The sequence below is a fragment of the Marmota monax genome, unplaced genomic scaffold (genome assembly GCF_021218885.2).
Source record: "Marmota monax isolate L192 unplaced genomic scaffold, Marmota_monax_Labrador192_F-V1.1 WCK01_AAM20220418_F8-fsc00066, whole genome shotgun sequence".
Classification (NCBI taxonomy): Eukaryota; Metazoa; Chordata; class Mammalia; order Rodentia; family Sciuridae; genus Marmota; species Marmota monax.
Window position 1 is genome coordinate 775,288 of NW_026692805.1, and position 23,984 is coordinate 799,271.

Sequence of the window (23,984 nt, forward strand, 5' to 3'; positions counted from 1 at the left end):
GGTGATTGTAAAATGCTAGGAATATATTCAGAAGAATGTTTACAGGTATTTTATGAATGCCTATCTTGAATCATAAGTATACTATTAAAACTAAGTCTTAAGCATTAGTGACTATTATACAAAATATAGTAACTCTAGTATGGTGGATCCAGGACTACTTTTTGGTCTTATTACTATGCAACATCAAGATACAAATCATTCTCCGTTTAATCTACAAATTGTGAGATACCACTAAAAACTGATGTCTCAGCTCTGATTATTGTGAAATGTCAGCATACAGAAGTTTTTATGAATGTTTGTAAAACTTTATTGAATTCTTAGAAGCACTTGTGAACTTAAATTTAATGACTTTGAACATAGTCATTTAATTCATAAACATTTTCTTTTACATTCTTATTGTTCTAGTTTTACCACTGTATTCAGATCAACAGTTTAAAGTGATAGAACATCTTTTGAAAGTAAAGGTGATTCCCCCCATAAACAATTTATAGATTCAGTTATTCTAATTTTTATAATCCAAGATGTATCTTTGTGAATATTCATGTGCACTTGAAGAGATGTGTTCTACTATTAGGTGCAGTGTTCTATAAATGCAAATTAGATCCAGTTGACTGATGGTGTTTAGTTCTATATACTTGATTTTCTGTATTTATACTAGTTCTCTTACAAAAAGAAGAATGTTAAAATATAATTGTACATTAGTTTGCATTTCCTTTTTTTTCATGTATTTTGACTGTTAAGTGCATGCAAATTTAGGATTCTTATGTCTTTTTGTTAACTTGAAGCTTTTATCCAGAAATTGATATTTGTGTAGTTACTCCAGCTTTTAGTATTTAAATGGTGTCTCTTTTCCATCCTTTTAACTTACACCATTTGAACTGAGTTTCTTATACACAGCATGTAATTGGGTTATGTTTCCCCACATGTCTTTCCATTGACGTGTGTTTTGCTGCTGTCTTTTAGGCTATTTGAAGATTTTTAAGTATTCCATTTAAATATCTAAGAGTGAACATTTTTTTCTTTCAACTATTATACTCTCACCTGTTGCCAGTTTCTCATATAAATACTGTAAATGCTCTCGTTTAGGTAGTTCCGCTTCTGGAGTTGAGGGAATTTCAAAATCAGAGGAACTCTGTGAATCTGAATGTGTGCTAAGATTTAGCGATCTGTTTTTCTCAGGTATGTGTTTCCCACAACTCAGACTAGTTGGTTCTCCAGTGTTAGGAACTGTAGTTACTTCTGAATCTCTGCTTTTTAAATCAGAGTGAGTGTCCTTTGGGCAAAGTACATTTTGTTCCATCTGGGAGGTAGGAATATTCTCTTTGGTTTTTGGTCTGTAGACACCTTTGTTCAAAGAGATAATATCCCCACCATTTTTCTCTTGGGAAGATAACAAAACAGTATCAGATTGGCTATCCCAGCCTTGACTTCCTTGTTCTGTTATGTGTGTTGACTGAGAAGAATTCTGGGAGGAGATGTGTGTTGATTCTCCATCAGAGTCATTGAAAAGATTGGGTGACTGAGATCCTCCTGTCTCTGTGGAGGAAGGGAAGTTTTCCAAACCCTCATCTGTGGTGTCATCTTTTCTTTTAAAGAATACTTCCCACTGTGGTACATCCACATCAGCCTTTTGCTGGGGAAGTGTTACAGAGCCCAGATCTTCTTGCACTGAAGATGGCATTTCTAATTCTTCCTCACTTTCACTGTTGGATTCTTCACAATCTATAAAATTGCTCAAAAGAGTGTTTTGTGTACTCTCTGTTTTGAAACATCCTGTGCTTTGTCTCAGTTTTTCAGGCTGGTTTTGTGATATTGCAGTCATTGAAAATACCCCAGTGTGAAGAATTAGCTGGTATGGAACCTTGTGCCTTAATGGTACTGGCAGAGGGTCATCAAAGAGTTCATCTTCCTCCTCTATAGAACAACAATTAAAAAAAAAAAAAAGTTTATAAGAAACAAGGTAAATGGAGTCAATTTCTATTTTCAATGAAGATTTAATTTGTAGCATTTACCCAGGGTTTAAATTCTTGAAACAGCAAAAAATGAAGAGGCTCCTTTTTTTTTTTTTTCCCCAAAGATAAAATCAAAAGGCCTCTTATTGGGATATCCTGAACAATCTATCATCCTTCTTGGATTTTTGTAATGCCACACCATTAGTAGAGAATATAAGTCAAGTGGTTCTTAAATCTGATTGTTAGGATGATAGGGAGAACTGTTTAAAGAAAAATGTTTCTAGATTTCTTTCCAGAGATTGTCTGGTGAAGGTTGGGCCAAATAAAGTATTGCAGCTGGTTCTGCTCATCAACCAGGTTTATAAACTCTGTGTGCTCTGCAAACAGTAGGTGCCTAGTGGGTTGGCTGCTTTAATAAAGAGTTGATCCCTCCCTGCCACCTCTATTTATCGTTTGTACATAACACCGTGACAGATACTGGGGGAACACATAAAGGTTAAATCAACTTTAACCAAAATATCAGATAAGTCCTAATAAGTGTCAGGAACTAAGTCAACATCTATTTTACTGATTATTAAGCATGCCAAATCATCATATAGTAAGCCCGGTCTATAAGATTGGGCAATCATTCTTAAGTGGGAAATGAAGTTCTCATAAATGAATAAAATTTCAATAAAACCAGTATTTTCCCACATTCTAAAGGCACTGAGGCAGAAAATTAAATGTGGCAAGTTGTTCTAATTAAGGTGTTAACTTATAATATCCTACTTCTTAAAGATAATTGCTTTCCCAATGATAAAGGTGACGCTAAACACTATTTTTAATAGGCCATTATCCAGCTCCCCTTTTGCCAATAAGGAGACATGTCCAGAGAAAAGGCATGCTGATTCATAAGTCAAACATTTTTTTTTTTTTAATTTTGGAAAAGGGTCTCCTAAGTTGCCCAGGTTGGCCTTGAACTTTGGATCCTCCTGCCTCAGCCACCCAAGTTGCTGGGATAACAGGCATATGCTGCCATGCCCACCATGAAGCTAATTCTCAGAATCTATTGTTTCATTTAGGATTTATAATTGATCTTAGCCTTCATTCTTAAAGGACTTCAGAGGACTAATATGTCTAGCTAGTCTATTTGGAATCATCCTAGTCTCCAGAATATAGCTTTTTTAAAGTCATGAGCTATATATTTTAGTTCTGCAATGAGTCATCTTTTTATGAGGTCTAAGTTGGACAACTCCATGTCCTAGATCTGCAACTGTAACAGTAACATGTTTCCACTGCATAATCCTTTCTCACAACATTTTCATGTCATCTTACCTGTGTGTGTCTAAGAAGCAAAGTTTCTATACTCTGAGTTTAACACTGTGTACTATTCTGTAACCATGTGAAATTTTAAATTATGAAATTAGGCATAACACTGAGAAAAATATCACAATATTCAAGTATTAATTCTTAGAATTTACAAATACTGATAATAAAAACACCTAAACTCCATGAAAAAAAAGGACAGATGTCATAAATGTTTGTAAAAATTGATAACCTTACTAGAAAGCAATTTGGTAATATGTATTAAGCACCTAAATTTCTATAATTTAACCCAATGAGTTATTACAATTATAAAACAACCTAAATTATGACTTAATATTCCTAACTCAAAGATTATAATGAAAAGTATGCAACCATTAAACTGTTTTTGAAGAGAAACATATTTTAATAAAATGTTTTAAGTGAAAAATAGGCATATACACATATGTGTATATTTATAAAAGTGGTATAAGCTGCTTTTCAGCCTGTGTGCATCTATGCAGTTATTACTCTACTGAATTCTTTCATCATTTCCCTGTGCCCCACTGTCCTAGGTCTTACCCTAAGGACTTCAGTCCACTTAAAAGAGTCTTGTGCAACAGAACTTCAGTACATTGCTCTAGCGCTACAGACACTACTGTTCTCATGGACTAGAGCCTCTAGAGTGTTTTTAAAATGTTTTTGACATCACTCCTCTGAGTTTTGTGAATATGTAAGTTAATAAGGGGAAAGAAATACATTAAGATGCTAATCAAAATATCTATATATCATATAGCCATATATTTTCCAAATTATCTACAGTGAGTATGTATATACTTTTATAAAAGTGGTCTGTGAAGATGATAATAAGGTAAGCTATTAAAACATTTAGAGCACAAAGAAGTTTTTAAAGAGGCTAAGAATGACTTCTGAGCTTGCCCCTCAGATTCTGATAAAAGCACAAATCTTAAAGCAACTGATTTAAAACTACATGTATATTGGTGCTGATCACTTAACAGAAAAAAACTAAAGGACCTAAAAATCTAGTCATTACCAGATTTTAAAGCACACTCAGATTAGGATAATTACAAAGTCAATGATGTACATGGGTTAAATTAAATATTAAGATACTATAAAATGCATCTAAAATTCAGATTAATACCCATACAAATATAAGAAAATCTATGAGTAACAACAAGACAGAACAATCTAGAAGGAACAAAATCAAAGCTAACAAAGAGTGGGGTGTGGGGGAATCAAGAATAAATAAAATAGAAGCAAGCATTAACATGAACTAGCAACCAGATCCAAAAAGACAATCATTGAATTTAAGTATGGATTGAGTAAATGCAGAAAAGGTACGAGTTTTTTTTTTTGTTTGTTTTTAAAGAATTTCAGCTTCCAGTGTATCAGTTAATCTGCAGATAGAGCCTCTAAGGAAGTGATTATGGGTAAATGAGGATAGGGTCCTGATCTGGCAGGATTAGTATCCTCTTAAGAAATACCAGATACCTCCAATTCTCAAGTGCTCTCCCTGCACCTTGTGGGCACAAAAGAGGATGGTTAACTATAAGCCAAGAGAAAGGGCCTCAGAATGAAATGTATCTTGCCAGCCCCTTGATTTTGGACTTCTAATCTCCAGTATGGTGAGAAATAATAAACAACCCAATCTGGTTTTTTTTTTTTTTTTTTTTTTTTTGGTTTCGGCAGCTCAAACGAAATAGATACCATATGGCTAGTACAATACCAGCCATGTACTAGGTGTTCAAGAAGCATTATGTATTCACTATATGGTATAGTAACTGACTCTCAAAGGAAACCATAATCCTAACCATAAAATATGGCTGCTGTAAACCAGGAGAGCTTTACTCAGAATCTAAAGTTCTGATTTCTATATCGGAGCTTATTTCTAAAAAATGAAAGTAGTGATGAAAGAAAGTATAGAGAAAATCCATTGATTTTTTTCTCCACCACTGATCAGTCTGATAAGAAATTACAACAATAATGGCTTCATTTTCACACTGTATATTGAAGGGAAATGTTCAAGGGTAACAACACAGCCTCTCTTTGGGGCTTCTACCAGTCACAGAGCATGTTCCCAGAAAGCTGAGAACATCTTGCAATGTGCAACAGGTTTTCACCACTTACTTCATCCTGGGAAGGACATTGGACTCCTGACTTCCTGAAGATAGGAAAGCAAAGCTCTTCCTGGAGACCATGTCTATTAGCCCAAGGCCACTTTACCAGACCAGAACATCCTGAAAAACATCTTTGCAGGAAACCCACACTACTGGACCTGGACTATTAGTCTTACCTGAGTCTACATGAATTGTTCTAGCTCTCTTCAGTTTTCCAAGTGGTTTATACTTTGGCTCAGTACTTTGGGAAGATCTGCATAGAGGCTGTAAGCTGAAATGAATCAGAATATTTGACTTTTCCTTTTGGAAAAGCTGCTAGAAAGTTTGTATTATTTATAGAGACTACAAAAACTTGACTTTGGGGGAAATCACACAACTTCTTTTAAGAACTGAAAGTAGTGTTTATTAAAAATGACTTTAATAAACGTAAACTGGTATTTAAATACAACCCCAAGATAACCTAATTGTTAGGATTAAGGGAAACAAAACAGATCTTCACTCTTGTAATGCAGAAAAGTAGGTCCCTATCCTAAAACAAGTAATACAATGCCTCCTGGTATTCAGGGAATATAGGACTGCTAGCTGCTTCCCTTTCCCTGTTTAATGGGATTTACTTATATCTTGCAATAATCTTGCCAATCTCACATATTTATGTCTTCATTCTGGAGCTACAGGCTGAAAGTATGAAGACAGAAATAAAAGGAGAAAGGATCTACCCTTCATTGAGGGCAGCATTGCTAACTGCTTTGAAGACTGCCAGAATCCTTGAGGATTTTATATAACTTACCACTTGGAGGAGAGCGCCATGAAGCTCCCAACCTGAAATTTATGTTCAGCCACACCCACATGACATTGTCACTCTTCTTCTCATGTTCAGGGTCTATTCTGTTCCATCCCTCCAGAACCTCAGCTCTGTTACCACTTCTTAAGTGTATTCAAGATAAATTACAAAAGGCATTTTTACATCTCAGCTTTTAATAACAAGACTCTAGGGCTGGGATTGTGGCTCAACGGCAGAGTGCTCGCCTAGCACGGGCGGGACCCAAGTTCGATCCTCAGCACCATATAAAAATAAAGGCATTGTGTTGTGTCCATCTACACCTAAAAAATAAATATTAAAGAAAAAAAAGACTCTAACATCTTGTCTGTACCCTTTCCTGAACTATTTTTTTTTGGTACCAGGGACTGAACCCAGTACCACAGTCCCTGTGGCTCAGGGAAATAACCACTGAGCCACATTCCCAGCCCTTTTTATTTTGAGACAGTATGTCTCTAATTTGGTTAGGGCCTTGCTAAATTGCTAGGACTGGCCCCAAACTTGTGATCCTCCTGCTTCAGCTTCCTGAGTTGCAGGGATTACAGGGGTGTACCTCCATGCCTGGCATTATCAAATTGTTTGAAGAATAGTCTTCCTCACTTTTTCACATTAAAAAAAAAAATACAATATGGCTTCCAACTCACAAGTCTACTAAAATTGCTCTCATTAGGCACAAATGACCTAATTACCAAGGCAACAGGAGACCTCCCTGTTATTATTTGACTAATCAAAAATTTGCCACTGATACACTATATTTTGTCTTTCCTGGTCCTCCCACTGTCTAGGCCACTCTGTCTCCTTCTCATTCCTTCTTTAATGTGCTGCTCAAAATTTTGACCTCAGCTTATTTTACCCTCTTCATTCTCTCCTGGTGATTTCCTTTGTCCTTATGGTGCACATTCTAAATCTGTGCTTCCAATCCACACCTCTCTCCAGAGCTTAGTCCTAAACCCTATTTTCCAGCAACGCTTGCAAGCCTGGTTCTGTGTATATACTTATCAAAATATTGTATATAATCAAGTCTCTGGGGTAGATTCCCTGGCACCAGGCCAGATACCTTCACGATTCACAGAAATTTGTATGTATATGGTATGCTCCTGTTCAGACCCAGCCTTCTCCCAATACTCTAGAATTCCATAAGTATAGGTGTATCTTAGTCAATTTGGATCCATCCCAAGTGCAGTGCCTAAGCTAGAGCTGGCACTAGAGAAACATTTAATGAATAGGCCAGGTATGGTGGCACACACCTGTGATCCAGAAACTCGGAAGGAATGCAGGTTTGAGGCCAATCTGGGCAACTTAGCATAAAAAGGGATAGAGGTAGAGCACCCCTGGGTTCTAATCCCCAGTACTGTCAAAAGAAAAAATAAAGTAATATTTAATGAATGAATAGATGGAACTTAAAGAAGAGGTTAAAAAAATAGTGACAGTAAAAGATAATCATACTGTTTCACCTCTCCTTTATTTTGCTTGTGCATTCACTAGATACCTTCACTGATCACCTGCTTGGCACTATGCTAAGTGTTTTTCATATATTATCTCTAAATTTCTGAGAAACTCAACAAGTAAGCATGAATGGATACTCCTACTTTGCTTATTAGAAATAACTAATTTAGAGAAGTCATCTGGCTAAGATCACACTGCAAGTAAATGGTAGAGCCAGGATTCTACCCGGGACAAATTCATAATACTATCTGTACATTCTGCCACACTGAATTAAAGGAAAAAAGGGAAATGAATAGAGTTTGAAAATGTTAACAGTGGAATCAGGTTCCAGATTTGTAAACTTTCAGGTAAAATTCCTTTGTCTCCTAGTCAAGAGCCATCAAGGGAGTAACCAATGTCCCAAGTAGTAACTACTCACATTTCTATAACTTTATCCTTAGTTGTGCCCAATGGGATGACATTTGGATATGCGTTCACAGGACAAATGTAGCTCAAGAAATCTTTAATCTAGAAGAAGGAAGATAAAATGGATCAATTATCTCCATGAAGACAACACAAAAATTTCCCTTTTGCAAATGGAATGACTAGGGCACAGAATGATTATTAGCATCTAACTTTCCAAATAAAGCATCAAGAGACAAGAGCTCAGTTGTTGCCAATAACTCTATTAAAATAAAAGGCTACTTTAACTTAGAAAGGTAGGGAGATCTAGTCCTCAGGCATTGTATAAGGAGAAAAAGTAAGGTCAAACCTATACCCAGAAGTGATTCACTACTTCTGAGACTCCCAACAGAGGAATATCCTTTCTTGTTCAAGTTGACAGCCTGTCTAAAAAAATACACTACAACATTAATTTCTCAGTATTTGTAGGGAATTATATTCTAAAAACTCACTACGAACACTGAATTAGAGGATACTTAACTACTGCTTCTAGGAAGGAAAATGGTACATAATTAGATTCCTGAAAGCCCCTGTTGATATCTTCATCAACCAATCTACATATACTCTTATTTTATATGTATTTGTTTAAAGACAACTTGTTTAACACTGCTGATTCCTTAACATTGAACTCACAGCAAACAGCACTGTAACTCAGACCTAAAAATTAATGTGTATGTGTGTGTGTGTGTATGTGTGTGTGTTTTGTACTAAGAATTGAACTCAAGGATGCTTAATCACATCCTCAGCTCTTTTTATTTTGAGACAGGGTCTCACTAAGTTGCTTAGGGCCTCACTAAGTTGCTGAGGCTGGCTTTGAGCTTGAAATAAAAAAAAAATTCTGCCTCAGCTTCCCCAGCCACTGGGATTACAGATGTGCACCATTATGCCTGACTCTTAACACATATTTTCACCATAAGGTACATCACAGCCTTCTTGTGCTCAGGAATCTAGATAGTACTTCAGCACCACACTAGAATGTCATTTAAAATTGCAAGATTACTGAGAAAAAGCACAAAAATACCAAAAAAGTGGCATTCTATAGACCACAAAAAGGACACCTGTTTACAGTATGAGAACTACAGTATGAGAGCTGCCTTGTTCAACTAGATCATGATAAGTGCATGTTAAGTGACTCACATTTCTCACCACTGTCCAAGTGACTGACTCCTGAGGGGCTGCAAGTATTGATATTGGGGTTACGAATAAGTAATGGTGAGTGAGCAAACTCAGAAATATGGAGTTCATGAATAATGAGAACCAACTGTTACTAGAAAAAAAATGAAAGATGAGATTTAAACAGAGATGCCTTTGGAAGTCAAGAGTACTGTTATCAATGATGAAGGCTGAAGTACTACCAGGAGAAAGGTTATGAGTTTATGGGATCCCCTTACCTCACTATAGGAGGAGTGAAAAGAAAAGCAAGCTCTGTATGAACTCTCCCCAGTCCTAAAGGGAAATGAAAGCAAAAATTTAAAAAGTCATTTAGCAAAACTAAGTTAAAAGTCCCGACTCTCATCTTTAGGTTATTCCAATATGAAATCACCCCACAATCGGGAATTTCTTCTTGGAACAGGAGTACACTTTCCAGAACTGGAAATCTGCTGTAGACATTCTAAATAGCCAAAGTCAAGGAAATGGTTTGAAGATATCATTATGGAAACTCTTTACTCTGCCAAGGGGCTTCTACTTTCCACATTAATGTACAACTCATACCCAACCACTCCGATTCCTACAGGCTCCAGCCATCTTCTCTCCTCCCTCACTAGAACAGCCTTTAGATATATGGCTCATGTTATAATAATAGGTTTGGAATAGCATCTCTTTAGTTTATACAGTGTTTAAAGAAAGGAATCCCCACCATTACAGTAGATCCTCTTCTTGGGCTTAGGCCAGACTGTTTTGAAACTAAATTCAAATATTTTATCTCAAAGTTTCTCTCAGAAGACCAATGGCATGAGTTTCTTACCTCACTATCACATTTGTTTTTCTAGTTCTTTCTCCAAACCACATGGTAGAAGGCTTAATGCTGACTATGTGGAGTGGAATTCCAGTTTTGGAAGTAATTCCACAGGGTAATTTGTTCCACTGAAAATATTCCTCTGCCTAAAAAAGATTAAAAAATATATGGAAACAGTTATATATTTTCAACAAAACTGTTTGCAGGTAAAATCTCAAAAACAAAAGTAAATAAGTTTTTAGACATGAACAAAAAGTGTAAATATGAGCAAACAATCAGATAATTCCAAATTGAGAAATTTTCTGCAGAACAACTGGCTTCGACTCTTCAAAACCATCAATATGAGGAAATAGAACCAAAGGCTGGAGACATGATCTATATCTAAAGACTCTTCAAGCTGACTGAATGCAATGCATGATCTTTAATTAAATCCTGAATTTAATTAATTGCTCCCATCCTCCTAGGCTATAAAGCATACTATTGAGACAATTGGGAAATTGGAATATGGACTATAAACTAGCCAACAGTATTATAGCAACATTAAATTTCCTGAGTGGGTGAATCATGTTGTGGTTATATAAGAGAATGTTCTTGTTCTTAAGAGATTCTTGATGAAGGAGTTCAGGTGGAATGCCATGAAATCTGCAACTTACTCTCCAGCGGTTTGGGCTGTGGGTGGTACACATGGAGAGAGGGAGAGAGAGAATATGTGGCAGTGTCAACAAAATGATGAGTCCAGATGAATAAATACAGTAGGATTTGTACTAGGCTTACAACTTTACTGTTTTTAAAAACTTCGAAATAAAACTGGAGGAAAAAATATAAAAAGGTGCGTTTACAAGCCTGAAAAATAATGGGATGATTGTTTCAAAGACATTATGTTTGGATTCACTCCATCCCACTCAAATTTCTTCATAGAAATTACTATTTCTTATAAGGATCTAGATGAGACTGCAACAGGACTCCTCAACCTCTGGATCTACTAGTCAGTATTTGTAAAAACTATGTGGCCTAAGGAATATTTTAAGCCACTAGAAATAGTGTCCCAAGAAAAGTCAGCTTTGTGGGAAATGATAGCAATAGAATTAGAAATTAAGCTACTTTGTGAAATATCAGAAAAATCAGAACAAAAAGAAATTTGACAATTTAAAAATTTATGGGGCATGGGACAAAAGACTACAAGTCCAACAGAAAAGAAGGGACAAAACATTTAATACTTTTTATCTATCTTATTTTTATCTATCCACAAATTCATTGGATGTATGCATGTATTTGTACATACACATATATCTATACACACACACCAAAAATGGTTAAATACATTCATGAATGCAAGTTACAATATGCAGCTTACAAACCATCAAATGTAATTTCTTACCTCCAGCTCTTACAGTGGCCCCCCAAAAAAACATTCCATATTGACAATAAGAGTTACTTTTTTGATTTAAAGTTATACTTTATTGTAAGGGCCAAGCAAGTAGACTTAAAGTTTTGGCTTAGGTACATGCGACCAATATCACCAAACAGTAATCTGAATGTACAAATGCACTCCCTACTGACAAAAAAAAAAAAAAAAAACACTCAGCATTTGAATGCTAAGATTATTAAAAATTTAGAAGGAAATTATCATCGCTCATATTTGAAGGTAACTAGTCTTAATAATTAAAATGAATATATTAAAGGCAAATTCAAAACGTTAAGCCTTATCCCTGGTGTTCAATAACAGAAAGGCTCTGTGGTAGCATTAAAAACAGATCAAAGCTGGCCACAGTGGTGCACTCCTATAATCTCAATTACTCAGGAGGCTAAGGCAGGAGGATGGCAAATTTGAGGACAGCCTGGACAACTTAGCAAAACCCTGTCTCAAAATAAAAATACAAAGGGCTGGGGACACAGTTCAGTGGTAGAAAGCCCTTAGTTCAATCCATACTACAGGAAAAAAAAAAAATTCATGTGAGTTGCAGAGGCACTGGAAACATTCGCTGAAAATTGGTCTGTCAATACATGTCACTTCTTCAAAGTCTGAAGGAAGTTATATCTAGATATTTATCTCGAATGGAAGAAAACTAAAGTTTATGAATGTGTATGTCATGAGTCTCAAAAATTAAATAGTAGTGGACCATAAATATATTTGCTTAAATTATAAGCTACAGCATATTATTTTATTAGAAATAAATTTACATTCTAGAATGTATAGGAATAGATTTTATTTAAATTAAACTATAAGGATCTGTGTCTGTTGCTTATTATGATATATATGTTAAAGAAATATAGTTATGAATGCTGCATAACTTTGAGCTAACAACTTACGATTGTAGCCTCAGCTTTTATGTTTACAAAGTGATGATTCAGTCTCAAATGAAATTTTTGAAGTTCCTTTTTGACCTAACAATCATGGATCCTGAAAACAACATGAGAATGGTCATTTACACAGATACCTTTGGATGCCGACATGCGTGGATCTGGGTGTTACGGTCTGTTGTGAGATGATGAAGAATGTCAGGCATGTTTCTAAACATGTCCAGCTTGTCCACATGAATCTATGGAAAATAACAGGCATAGCAGATTATTTGAAATATATTTCCTAAGAATAAATTGTTCAAGGGGAACAAATATTAAGGGGCAAAATATGCAGTTAGTTACATCTAATTATAACTAACTATATCTAGACATATGTTCTCAGTTTTTTTTCCACCTGGCTTTTTGCTCGCTCATTGCTTGTTCATATTCTGCCATGATGTCAATGGACAAAGGACTCAGCCCATGGATTTCATTTGATCTTGCTAATACTGTCCTTCAGTTCTTCCAGTCTCTTGATTCATATGTATTGTGCATCTACTATACAATCAGGATTTATTCTAAATCCTGGGTATATACCTATGAACAAAGCAGATAGGGATAATCCAGAATCTCTTCATAAAAGACACATACAAGATGCCACAAAGGGGCAGTGGTGGGTAAAGAAACACGGGGCAGATTTCCCCACCACATATCAATTTTCTGTGTCAAGAGGGAGAATAGATGCAGAAAAACAAATATCCACACCTTGGTCACCTTTAGCATTTTAAGGTTAACACATGTTAAAGTGTTAAATCAAGGTTCCAGGTTTACTTAAAGCTTATCTTCTGGGTACTTCAGAGAAAATTCCAAGCATTTAAACTGATATTAGGATTCTGACATGGCAAAAAGAAGGATTTCATTTTGATGTCTGATTAACAAACAGATTAGAATAATATCAAATTGCAGATGGGTACAGTGGCCCACACTTCTAATTCCAGCCACTGAGGAGGCTGAGGCAGGAGGATCCCAAGTTTTGAGACCCTGTCTCACTAGGGCTGGGGATGTAGCTCAGTGGTAAAGCACCCCTGGGTTCAATCCCCACTGCCACAAACAGAAAAAAAAAAAAAAAAAGAAGAAGAAGAGGAGTGTCAAATTGATGTGCTAATTTTACCAAGACAGGTATAAAAAGAACATAAACAAAACTGCTTTTTTTTATCTAACGGCCCATTCTGCTCACTACCTGTGTACTAATGACCCATAAGAAGTATAAATGAAAGATTTTCTGGGCTAAGGAAGAGGGGTGAATAGAAATAAGTTCTGAGATGATAAAGACGGGTATAGAAACTATCACCTTCACAAAAATAAAAACAGGAAAAGCAGCTACAGATTATCACTGAAGTCCCTTAGTTGAGAACCTCACCATTTTTCCTTTTCAAATTCCTGACCTAAAAATTTCCTCATCCTCTGCAAAGGAATTAACAGAATTAAAAGGTCTCACTCAGAGGAAACTCTGGGGTCACCACCAAAACCTCTCCCTGAACCCCTCCTCCTGGCCTCTTCCTGCAAGGGTTCTAAAGCAGTAGCTCCTACTATTCCACATGCCACTAAAACTACAGAACAAATTTGGGACGAGTACCTTTATATTTACCAAAATAATGCATGAGGGGAAAAAACCCATATAGTATATGTAAGCATGTGTGTGTGTGAGTGAACACAATCTGTCACCACTATGATTTAATTTAAAAGGCTATTTTTTTTTTTTTTTTTTTTGAGCACAAATATTTTAATTGTCTAAAATGAGATTTTTTTTTTAAGAAGTTATCTACAGTTCTGAGCTCACTTTTATAAGGTATCACATTCACGACCCTTGTAAGAGACATAAAATTATGAAAGGATATCACCAGAAGCTATGTAAACATTTCAGCTAAGGGCCAGGATGTTTTTAGAAGGAAACCCAAAGAGGACAATCAGTATGAAACAAGTTCAACATGGTCATACAAATCGTAGTAAAAGAACTAAAGTGAAAGCCCAAGCTGGTGAGCAAGTGGGAGAAGGAAAGCAAACATGGTTCAAATAGATCACGTGAGGAAACCCAAGACAAATGCTGACTTTGGCATTATCTAGGTAACCCCTATTTTTTGTCATGGGTGACTCTAATAATAGTCCTGTTGTTGCAAAACCAGTCCAAATCCTACCGAGTTAAAAAGAAGTCCCTCATTGACTTGTTGAGTGTAGGAGTACCCCAAGTCCTCCCAAAAAAGATCAGTTCTGGCAAGAAAGCTTCAGCGTGCCTTCATGGTGCTGTTAATAGGATGCCTTAGGCCAGGCACGTCCCAGCGATGTTCTGCTGGCTGAGATTCATGAGGGAGGAGGAGATTTGGTCTCATTACTCAATTAACTTCTTGGCCTTGAAGAAGCGACGAAGGTAGAAGACCTGCCAGGTGGCTAGTCCGATAAGGCAGAACATTGAAAAGATGCTGAAGTACAGGACTCGAGTGTTTGTTGACTCATTGGTATCACGCATTTCCTCCTCTCGCTTCTTCATGTAGGCAAAATCATTAACAATAGATTCTGAAAGGTCTTCTAGGCGTCTTAGCTCTACCTCTAATGGTTTGAGCTTCTCAACTTTTGCAATCTCTTCGTAATTTTTCGCCTCCACTCCATGCTTCATGTCTAGGATCACGAGTTGGTCAGGTATCCGCCCTGTCCCCTTGCTCTCAAAACATACTTCAAACATGTCATAATCTTCAGTGGTAAAAGCAAACTTCCCCTTGGATGCATCTTCCTTGGAGTATAAAATATGTCCAGCAGAATCTGTGATCTTGAGGTGGATGCGCAGGCCGCCAGCGCCCCCAGACTGGTCGGCGATCTCGTAGGCGCCGGTCACTAGCAGGTCCTTGTGGATCTCCTCGCGGAGACACTTGCGGGAGTTAACGGGCAGATGGAAAGAGATGGCGAGGACCGAGCTGGGTCTGACCAGGAACGCCAACAGCAACGCCAACGGGCGGGGGCCACGCTGGGCTACAGGGCCAGACAAACCAGACATGGTGCCGGAGACTTGTTCGCCACCCGGGGCCTCTCTAAAAGGCTATTTTTACAACAAAAACAGGAAGGAAAACCTCAGAACAAAAACACATCCTTCTTAAAATAGAGAACTGGCAACTTTATTCAGATATTTTTGGACAGAATGACCTAAGGATGGATGAAGCCAAGGAAAGGACTTGGGAAGGAAAGACCTTGACTTGAGAAGTAAAGGAGGAATTTAGCTGGGTGCAGTGGTACAGTAGTTTGGAAGACTAAGGCAGGAAGACTGCAAGTTCAAAACCAGCCTAGGCAACTTAGCAAGACCTGTCTCAAAATAAGACATTAAAAGCGCTGGGGATGTGGCTCAATGGCCAAGTGCTACCAGGTTCAATCCCCAGTACAAAAAAAAAAAAAAAAAAAAAAGTTTTTGAAATTTCAAATACAGAAAAGCAAGATCATTTTAACTTCACTAAAGTACATTATATGTAACTTGTAGTTCTTGTCACAAGTTTGTTTGGAGATCTATATTAAAAGGTACAAAATCAAACAGAATTTAAATGGCCAACTAGTCCCAGTACATCATTTTGTTCAGTCGTGATCAAATATCTACTTTCTCTTAAGAGACGAGAGCTCAAGACACTCTCTTCAGGTAAGCCCTGAAGGTAGGAGCTCCTTGCTGATAGTCATCCACACATATTCTGGGCTCTACTGCTCTGGTTCTGAGAGCCCAGCACTGAGCAGCTGGAAAGAACTATCTGGAAGGGACAGGTGAAAACTCCCTCTCAATCTGATACTGATCTGTCAATGAGGCGAAGGCACCAATTCTCCAGGACAATGTTCTTCATTCACTGTTGACTATGACCAACAAAAGAAAATATATTTCCATAGCAACTCAGCACACCTATATAAAATATGCATGTATGTTTGTGTCTGAGGACCTAAGTAAATTTTCATAAAATGATCACTTGGCTGCAAGCAATACACTCAGATATCTCCTTGTCCAAATTTATTTCTAATATGAGTTTCAATTATTTCATGACCTACAGTTTGGGAATAATACTTCCTCTGTGGCGTATTTTGCTTAAGACCCTTCTATACCATTCAGGTTTCCACCAATTTCCTCCCATGAGGACATCATTAACAAAGATGATCTATGACTTTAGAGAAGCCACCAATCTCTGCTGTAGCCATGTTTTGATAAGCTATCTGTCACTGTTTTCCATTATTTGGGGGTGGGGAGGGGAAGGAGAGGTGAATGGGGTGGGTAAAAGGGAGCAGGTGAAAAGAGCAAACACAGTACCTGGACTCCCAACTCTTCACTAAGATTGGTGAACAAATATTCATAGCCGTAAGCTGCTTTGCAGTTCAGCCACACAACATGGTACGGGCTCCGAGTGATCCAGCTTCGAACCAGCTCTAAAATTCCACTTAAACACTCTCCCTAGACAGGATTCGTAAAGGACATTTAACACTCATAAGAGCCTCACTTACCCCTTTCATCCCCACACTTGAAGGTATCTGAGCCATGGGGGACAATTATGGCCTCACTGTCATCCTATACACTTTCCACCAGGCACATGGCCACGCCCATGTCATTGCCCCACTTCTCCAAGCAGACTTACACGACTTGGAATTTGGTAAAACCTTGGATCGCAGAAAGTAGTATCTAAATATACACTTTGGATGTCTTTTACTCTAAAAACAAAAAAAAAAAATGGTGTTAGCTGCCTAATGTGACACAAATCATGTGAGCAATTTACACTTTATTTTATAGGGTTTTTCACTCCATCTGAAATTTTTTTTGTTAATCAACTTTCTTGGGAAACTATTTCTATACAATAAAATAGAGAGTTTGTGTGAAGGATCCAGTGAATTTTGATAAGCTTATATGACTATTAGCAAAAAAACCCAACAACAACAACAACAACAACAAAACATTTAGAACATTCTATTACCCCATTTCAAGGAAGAAAATTTGCTCTACTATTCTTTTTTTTTTTTTTGGGCGGGTAGGGGGTGTACCATGGATGAACCAAGGGGTGCTTAACCACTGAGACACACCCCCAGCCCTTTTTTGTATATTTTATTAACAGACAGAATCTCTCTGAATTACTTAGAGCCTCTTTAAATTGTTGAGACTGGTTTTGAACTCGCTATCCTCCTGCCTCAGCCTCCTGAGTTGCTGGGATTACAGGCGTGTGCCATTGTGCCCAGCTAATTTGCTTTACTATTGTAATTATTATAATCAAGTCTTATTTCTAATACAAAGACTTGTGTTTAGTGGGAAGAGAGCAAGAATGCTTTTTAAACTATGTAGCCTTACCTTCAAGAATTGTATAAGGCCCACACCTACCTGCCTCCAGAGTGCAGAAGCTCCATTCTGGCAGCTTCTCCTTTCGCCAGTCTAAAGTCTCCTGTGTACAAGACAGTTCCATTATTGCCCTGAAATAAAAACCTGAAAAGCAAATGTATCTCAATGACTTCTGAGTTTCAGACCAAGTCTTAATAAAGCAAATACATGCTAAATCTATAGCGATGCTTCCTGCTAAATATATCCTTTATGTTACAATATTAATGAAATTTCAATAGCTCCAAGTCCACATCTGGCACTTAACTACTACCTCTTCCCTGGAAGAATGAAATAATAGAATGCAGATACTAATTGAGCTCATAATAGGTGCAGCCTATTATGATATGTTAGCACTCTAAAGTTTATGTCAAGATCATTTCTGTTCATAGAGGCAAAAACCCATGTGATAAGACAATGTAAAGTCACTTTGAAGACCTCCATTATAAGAAAGACAGATGTCAAATCTGATCCTAACCTCAATTTCTCAAATTCAATTTGGAAACAAAGTAAAAACACTGCCAGGAAAATAATAATCAGATTTCCTATACATATTATTTTTTGACTCTAAAAATGTATTTCCATAACACAATACATATTACATACAGTAAGACGGCAAATAGATGAGTCCCTTACATAACTGATCCTGGGCAGTGACCAGCTGGTAAAAGAGTCACAACAATCTCTTCCTTCTAAAAAGAAAATGAAGAAGAAATAACAACAAAAGTTATCACTGGGACCTAGCTAAATAAAGCAAACAGCTCTCAAGAATGTGCCTTTTCTCCCCTTTCTTCACTTTCCAAATCCTGGAATAGATCTTCAATTGTTCAACATATAAACACAAGAGTTACCACGGGACTTAGCAATTCTACTTCTAGTTATATACTCAAGAAAACTGAAAAATTATGTCCACACAAAAAACTGTACATTCATATTCACAGCATAATTATTCACACTAGCCAAAAAGTAGAAACAGTCCAAATGTCTATCAACTGATGAATGGATAAATAAAATATGGTCTGTCTATACAATGGAATGTTATTTAGCTACACAAGGAATGAAGTGCTGACATATGCTACATGTATAACACATGCCACGTTCATACACGTAGATCCCCTTGAAAACATGTTCAGAACCGGGAGTGGAGCACACCTGTATTTCCAGCAACTCAGGAGGCTGAGGCAGGAGAATCACAAGTTTGAGGCCAACCTCAGCAACTTAGTGAGGCCCTAAGCAACTTAGTGAGACTCCGTTTCAAAACAAAAAATTTAAAAGAGCAAAAGGGCTGGGGATGTAGCTCAATGTAAAGCATCCCTGGGTTCAATCACCAGAACCAAAAAACTAAAAGACAAAACAAAGAAACAGAAAAGAAAACATTATATTCAGGGAAGAAGCCAGACACGAAGGACCATGTGCTATATGAGTCCACTGATATGAAATTTCCAGAACAGGCCAAGTCCATGGACAGACTGGTAATCAGCAGCTGGGGAGGGACAGGAGACAATGGAGAGTGACTACAACAGGTATAGAGTTTCTCTTTTGGGTGATAAAAATATTCTAAAGTTGATTATGATGATGGATACACAGGTCTGTGAATATATTAAAAGCTATTGAGTTGTATACTTTAAATGAGTGACCTATGTGGCTAGCAGATTGCTCAATAAATCTGTCAAAAAAAAAAAAAAAATCAATGCAGCCTCCTCCCAATTCACCACACATCACTCTATCCCTTTAGGAAAGAGCCTGTTGGGCATGGCTGACTCTCCAACCATAAGTAAGCAGGAGCAGAGCTCTGTTCTCACCAGCTTCTTGCTCTGTAAGGTGACTCCTTTCATCAAGTCTAACATTCTTCATTCTGAAGGCAAATGGCATCTCCCATTGGCTGTGGCAGGATAATCAATGCACAAAAGCCACATGGCACAACAGGAAACAAAGGATCAGGGCAGGACAGCAAGAATCTGCCTACCAAGAGCCTGACTACCATTTGCTGCCCAGCTTTGAGAAAGCCTTTTACCAATACACCTGTATGTGACAAAGCCAAACACCAATTATATTCTCCAGAACCATTTAGCTAAGTGGGCCCAGGACAGCAGACTTCAACTATCTGATCTTCTCCGAATGTACATTTGAAAAAGTCATCTTTGTTCTGATCATATTCCCAGAGTTAACATCCTCAGAGTTAAACATGTCAAATTGACATGTTATGAGCACACTACAGAAATACTAACTAGATTTGCCATAAAATAGGAAAATTCCTCCTAGCCCTATGGATAATTTAAGGGTCTCATTTTGTTTTTTAAAAAGTAGGCCCATAGTTCTGTTTACTATTAAAACTATACACTCACAAAGTACTACTTCTGAATTTAAAGATTGATCCACTTGGGCAGTGATATCTTTTTAAAAATGCAAAAATGATTCAGGAAAAAATTTGTAACGTATATAAATTTGCTTCAAAAGTATTAATCGCGGGCTGGGGATGTCGCTCAAGCAGTAGCGCGCTCGCCTAGCATGCGTGCGGCCCGGGTTCGATCCTCAGCACCACATACAAAACAAAGATGTTGTGTCCGCCGAAAACTAAAAAATAAATATTAAAAAAATTCTCTCTCTGTCTCTCTCAGAAAAAAAAAAGTATTAATCGCCATTTTAGATCCTGAAAATTATAATAAATTAATAAACTTAGCAAGATATCAGGTAGAATTATTATCAATAACTGTTGTTCTCATTGTTAGTACAAATACTAAAAAGGAGCAATTTTAACAAAAAATATCTAATCATTTCAATGTGAGAAATAAATACGTCACTATCATGGACTGAATATTTGTGTCCCCACAAAATCCATAGGCTGAAAGTCTAACCCACTAAAGTGATTTTTATAGGAGGTTTTGGGGAGGTGATTAGTTCTTGAGGGTGGAGCATCCATGAATTCGATAGTGCTCTTTAAAAGGGAGATTTTTACCGGAACCAAAAAGCAGGCCCTCACCAGACACCAAATCCACTTGAGCCTCTCCAGAACTATGAGAGATAAGTCTCTGTTGTTTTAAACACCCAGTCTACAGTATTTTTGTGATAGGAGCCCAAATAGACAAGACAACCACAGATGGTTTGGTTGTTTTCTCTAAAAACTAATTAATAAATTTTGATTTATAAATATTTATAAATTATGATTAAACAAACATTCAAAAGCCAGGATAAACAATCATCTTATCATAGTATTTAATATTTAGTTACCTCGCCTGATGCTTCATCAACTAAAGATATCTGGGTAGGAGTTTCAATTTCAATTGATATCTATTAAAATAAAGTAAGAGAACACGTATATCAGTTTTCCATGCCTTGGTCATCTCAAATACTGAAAGGGAACTATGTGAATGAGTTCCAGACTCTGTAGTAACAATTTCTACTGCACTATAATAAATATTTCAATCATTTGAAAAAATTATAAAATACAAATGGTACCCTTATTAAGGTGGGTTTGACTATGTATTAAATGCCTTATAAATGTGTGTATATACATATCCTGCAACATGGCAATTCTACTTCCACTGAATTCATTTTTCCTCCTCCATCCCTTCCCATTTGGAGTATTTTTAAAAAATATTTATTTTTTAGTTATAGGTGGATGCAATATCTGTATTTTATTTTTTTAAATGTGATTTAAGAAATCTTCATACATGTATTTTGTATAATGATGACCGTCTCCTTCCACCATCTTTGCTATTCGGGAGGGAAAGGGAGGGAGAAGGGGAATTATCTTTTATTTCTTACAGTAACTCATCTAACATGGGATTGCTTTTTTCTTGGAACATTTGGTAAAATGCAACCATAAAACCATCTGGGCTTGGGCTTTTTTGAAGAAGAAATCTTTGATAATTGTTTAAGTTTGATTTATTCTAGTTTCCCACTTTTCTTCTCTCAACTTGGTACTTTTTATATTATGTTGTTTTTACAATTTCAACTCCAACCTACGATTATTTACTGTATGCATTTGATTTTCATATGTGTAGAATGACTTTAGCTGTCCATTTATTTCTGATCCTTCAAATCGTTGCATTACAGTCAGAAAACACAGGGCACCAGGAAACCTTAAGACTTCTTTTGTGATGCAGTACATAACCAAATTTTTTAAATGTTCTATAGATGTCCCCCAAATACTATTTTCTATGTTGGGTTAAAAGCCATGTTTTGTTATTATTCTATGTTTTTAATTGGTTCACATTTATTATGTCATTTAATGTTTCTGTATCTTCACCTAATTTCAGCCTGTCTTTAAATATCTGAGAAGGGTATATTAAGCTCTTTAGTAGCAACTGTTGGTTGCCTGTTTCTCCTTATATTTTGAAGCTTTGTACTATGCCAACACATCTAAGCTGAAAACTATTTTCCAGAAGTCATTTCCATGTTAGGGCTGGCCACACATAAATAAATAAGTAAGTAAGTAAGTAAATAACTGAAAGATGGAAGTGAACCACATCCTTTTTTTTTTTTTTTAATGCTCTAAAGAGTACCAGAAGTTTTAACTGCTGATCTGGCTTAACTCATGGGTGAAGGGCAGAACTGCAAACCACACTAATTTCTACTGGGTACCTGCCTGCATTTCCTGAGTGCTGGGCCAGATGTGCATGCAACTCACATACAATGCCAAAGTGGGTGAGTGACCAGCATTATCAAGGTTGGAAGAAGTGAGTGACAGTTGGGGACCTGTTTACCCTCCCCATTTCTAGTTTGTCTTTGTGGATTCCAGCTTGTCTCTGCTCTCCTTTCCTAATCACTGGCAGTACAGACCCATAACAACTGCTGGTCTAATATAAGAGGCAAATGCTCTGCTGAAGCTGCTCTGCAGAAGGGAGGAGGACTTAACTCCCAATTGATCAGTGTTGAAACTAATGACGTCACATACACCAAGAGTATATGAGAAAAATGTGTTCCTTGTAAGACCACACTTTCTGGGAAGAGCAGCACAACACCCAGGTTGGGATGGAAGGGGCTACGTGGCTTAAGACAGAGTAGGTTTGTGCGCTGTTTTGTTTTTATCAACAAATAATATTTTATATATTTATGGGGTACAATACAATAATTTAATACATGTATACAGTGTATTGATCAAATTAGGATTATTAGAATTTTAATTTCCTCAAATGTTAATCATTACTGTATTGAGATCCTTCAGACTCTTCTAGTGATTTTTAAATATATCATGAATGTTGTAGACTATAGATACTCTACTGAGAATAGTTTGTTCTCTCCTGCCCCTTCGAAATGCTGGGGATGGAACCCAGGGCCTCAAGTGTGTAAGGCAAGCACTCTAAGACTGAACTACAAGCCCAGCCCCTGTAAGTAGGTTTTTATTGTGGTAAAGGGGTAGGTAGGCCTGAACTTGTTTTGTTTGAACTTCACATTGGTGTCAAGATGTGGTTAGGCTTCCCACTAAACTCACCCAAATGTAGGGCAAAGAGAAAGGAGGCGGGACTTGAAAGCTATCATCAGTCAGATATCAAACTGACTTCTCATGACACTTAGGCTGATTTTTGAGCCACCTCCCACAATGCAGTGAGGCCTAGACCACATAATAAGCCCTAATTTGATTCACTTACGGGGGTCCTCCTTCTCTGATCCTGCATTGGGTGAGATAGGGTCTGCAGATATTTATGGAGATGGAGACTCATATCAACTGTGTATATGTTCGTATCTTCTTGGTCCATTTTCCCTTGTAACAGTAAATGACATCCTCCCTGAATCTTACAGTATTTTTGTTTTGGCCTTCAGTTCTAATTTGTGTGATATAAAAATTTCTACTCTTGTATGTTTGGCTTCTTGTTTGTTACATCTTCCCACTTCTCTGTATTGTTTTTGTTTTCAAATGTCAATCCTTATTTATCCTTTTATCTATGTCTTTTGCAGATCTTTCTTATTTTTTAACCTAAACTGAGGATCTATATTTTGGTCAAGAACTGAATTAAATCCATTTACATTTATAATAATTATTGTGATACTAGGCTTTTTCCTCATTTTTTATGCATCAGATTTGTATTTGGCTTTCTCCCCTTTACTATCTTACATTGGAGAGAACCATTTTATTCTGCCACATGGAAGGTTATCCGTTCTATTATTATTATGCTTATTATCCCTTTCTTATTATAACTCATAAACTGTGTTTATTTTTTCTAATCTAGCTCATGATCTAAATAAAAAGACTTAGCAGTCAGACATAGTGTACACCTACAGTCCCAGCTATATGGGAGGCTGAGATAGAAGGATCGCTTGAGCCCATGAGTTCAAGACCAACCTGGCCAGCAACATAGAC

General features: G+C 36.9%; 2 protein-coding genes across 8 annotated transcripts in view; both read right to left on the reverse strand.

Annotated features, from left to right (window-relative positions):
- Positions 1 to 283: 283 nt before the first annotated feature.
- The window catches only part of Dclre1c (DNA cross-link repair 1C), a 31,853-nt gene continuing 8,152 nt past the window's right edge, over positions 284 to 23,984 (reverse strand). For 3 of the 7 annotated variants that reach the window (XM_046448239.2, XM_046448243.2, XM_046448242.2), the window contains 11 exons: positions 20,912 to 20,971; positions 18,320 to 18,375; positions 17,690 to 17,791; positions 16,959 to 17,031; positions 16,637 to 16,777; positions 12,471 to 12,572; positions 10,042 to 10,178; positions 9,467 to 9,521; positions 8,053 to 8,141; positions 5,548 to 5,642; positions 284 to 1,914 (listed from right to left, as the gene is read on the reverse strand). In XM_046448239.2, the coding sequence (XP_046304195.1) occupies positions 992 to 1,914; positions 5,548 to 5,642; positions 8,053 to 8,141; positions 9,467 to 9,521; positions 10,042 to 10,178; positions 12,471 to 12,572; positions 16,637 to 16,777; positions 16,959 to 17,031; positions 17,690 to 17,791; positions 18,320 to 18,375; positions 20,912 to 20,971 (1,833 nt within the window). In that variant the 3' untranslated portion in view covers positions 284 to 991. The other 4 variants (XM_046448241.2, XM_058580516.1, XM_046448244.2 and 1 more) reach the window with 3 other exon arrangements.
- LOC124095134 (transmembrane emp24 domain-containing protein 10) lies at positions 14,064 to 15,407 on the reverse strand. The gene has a single exon (XM_046448248.2). It carries the CDS (start codon positions 15,356 to 15,358, stop codon positions 14,699 to 14,701), a length of 660 nt encoding a protein of 219 aa, XP_046304204.1. The 5' UTR covers positions 15,359 to 15,407; the 3' UTR covers positions 14,064 to 14,698.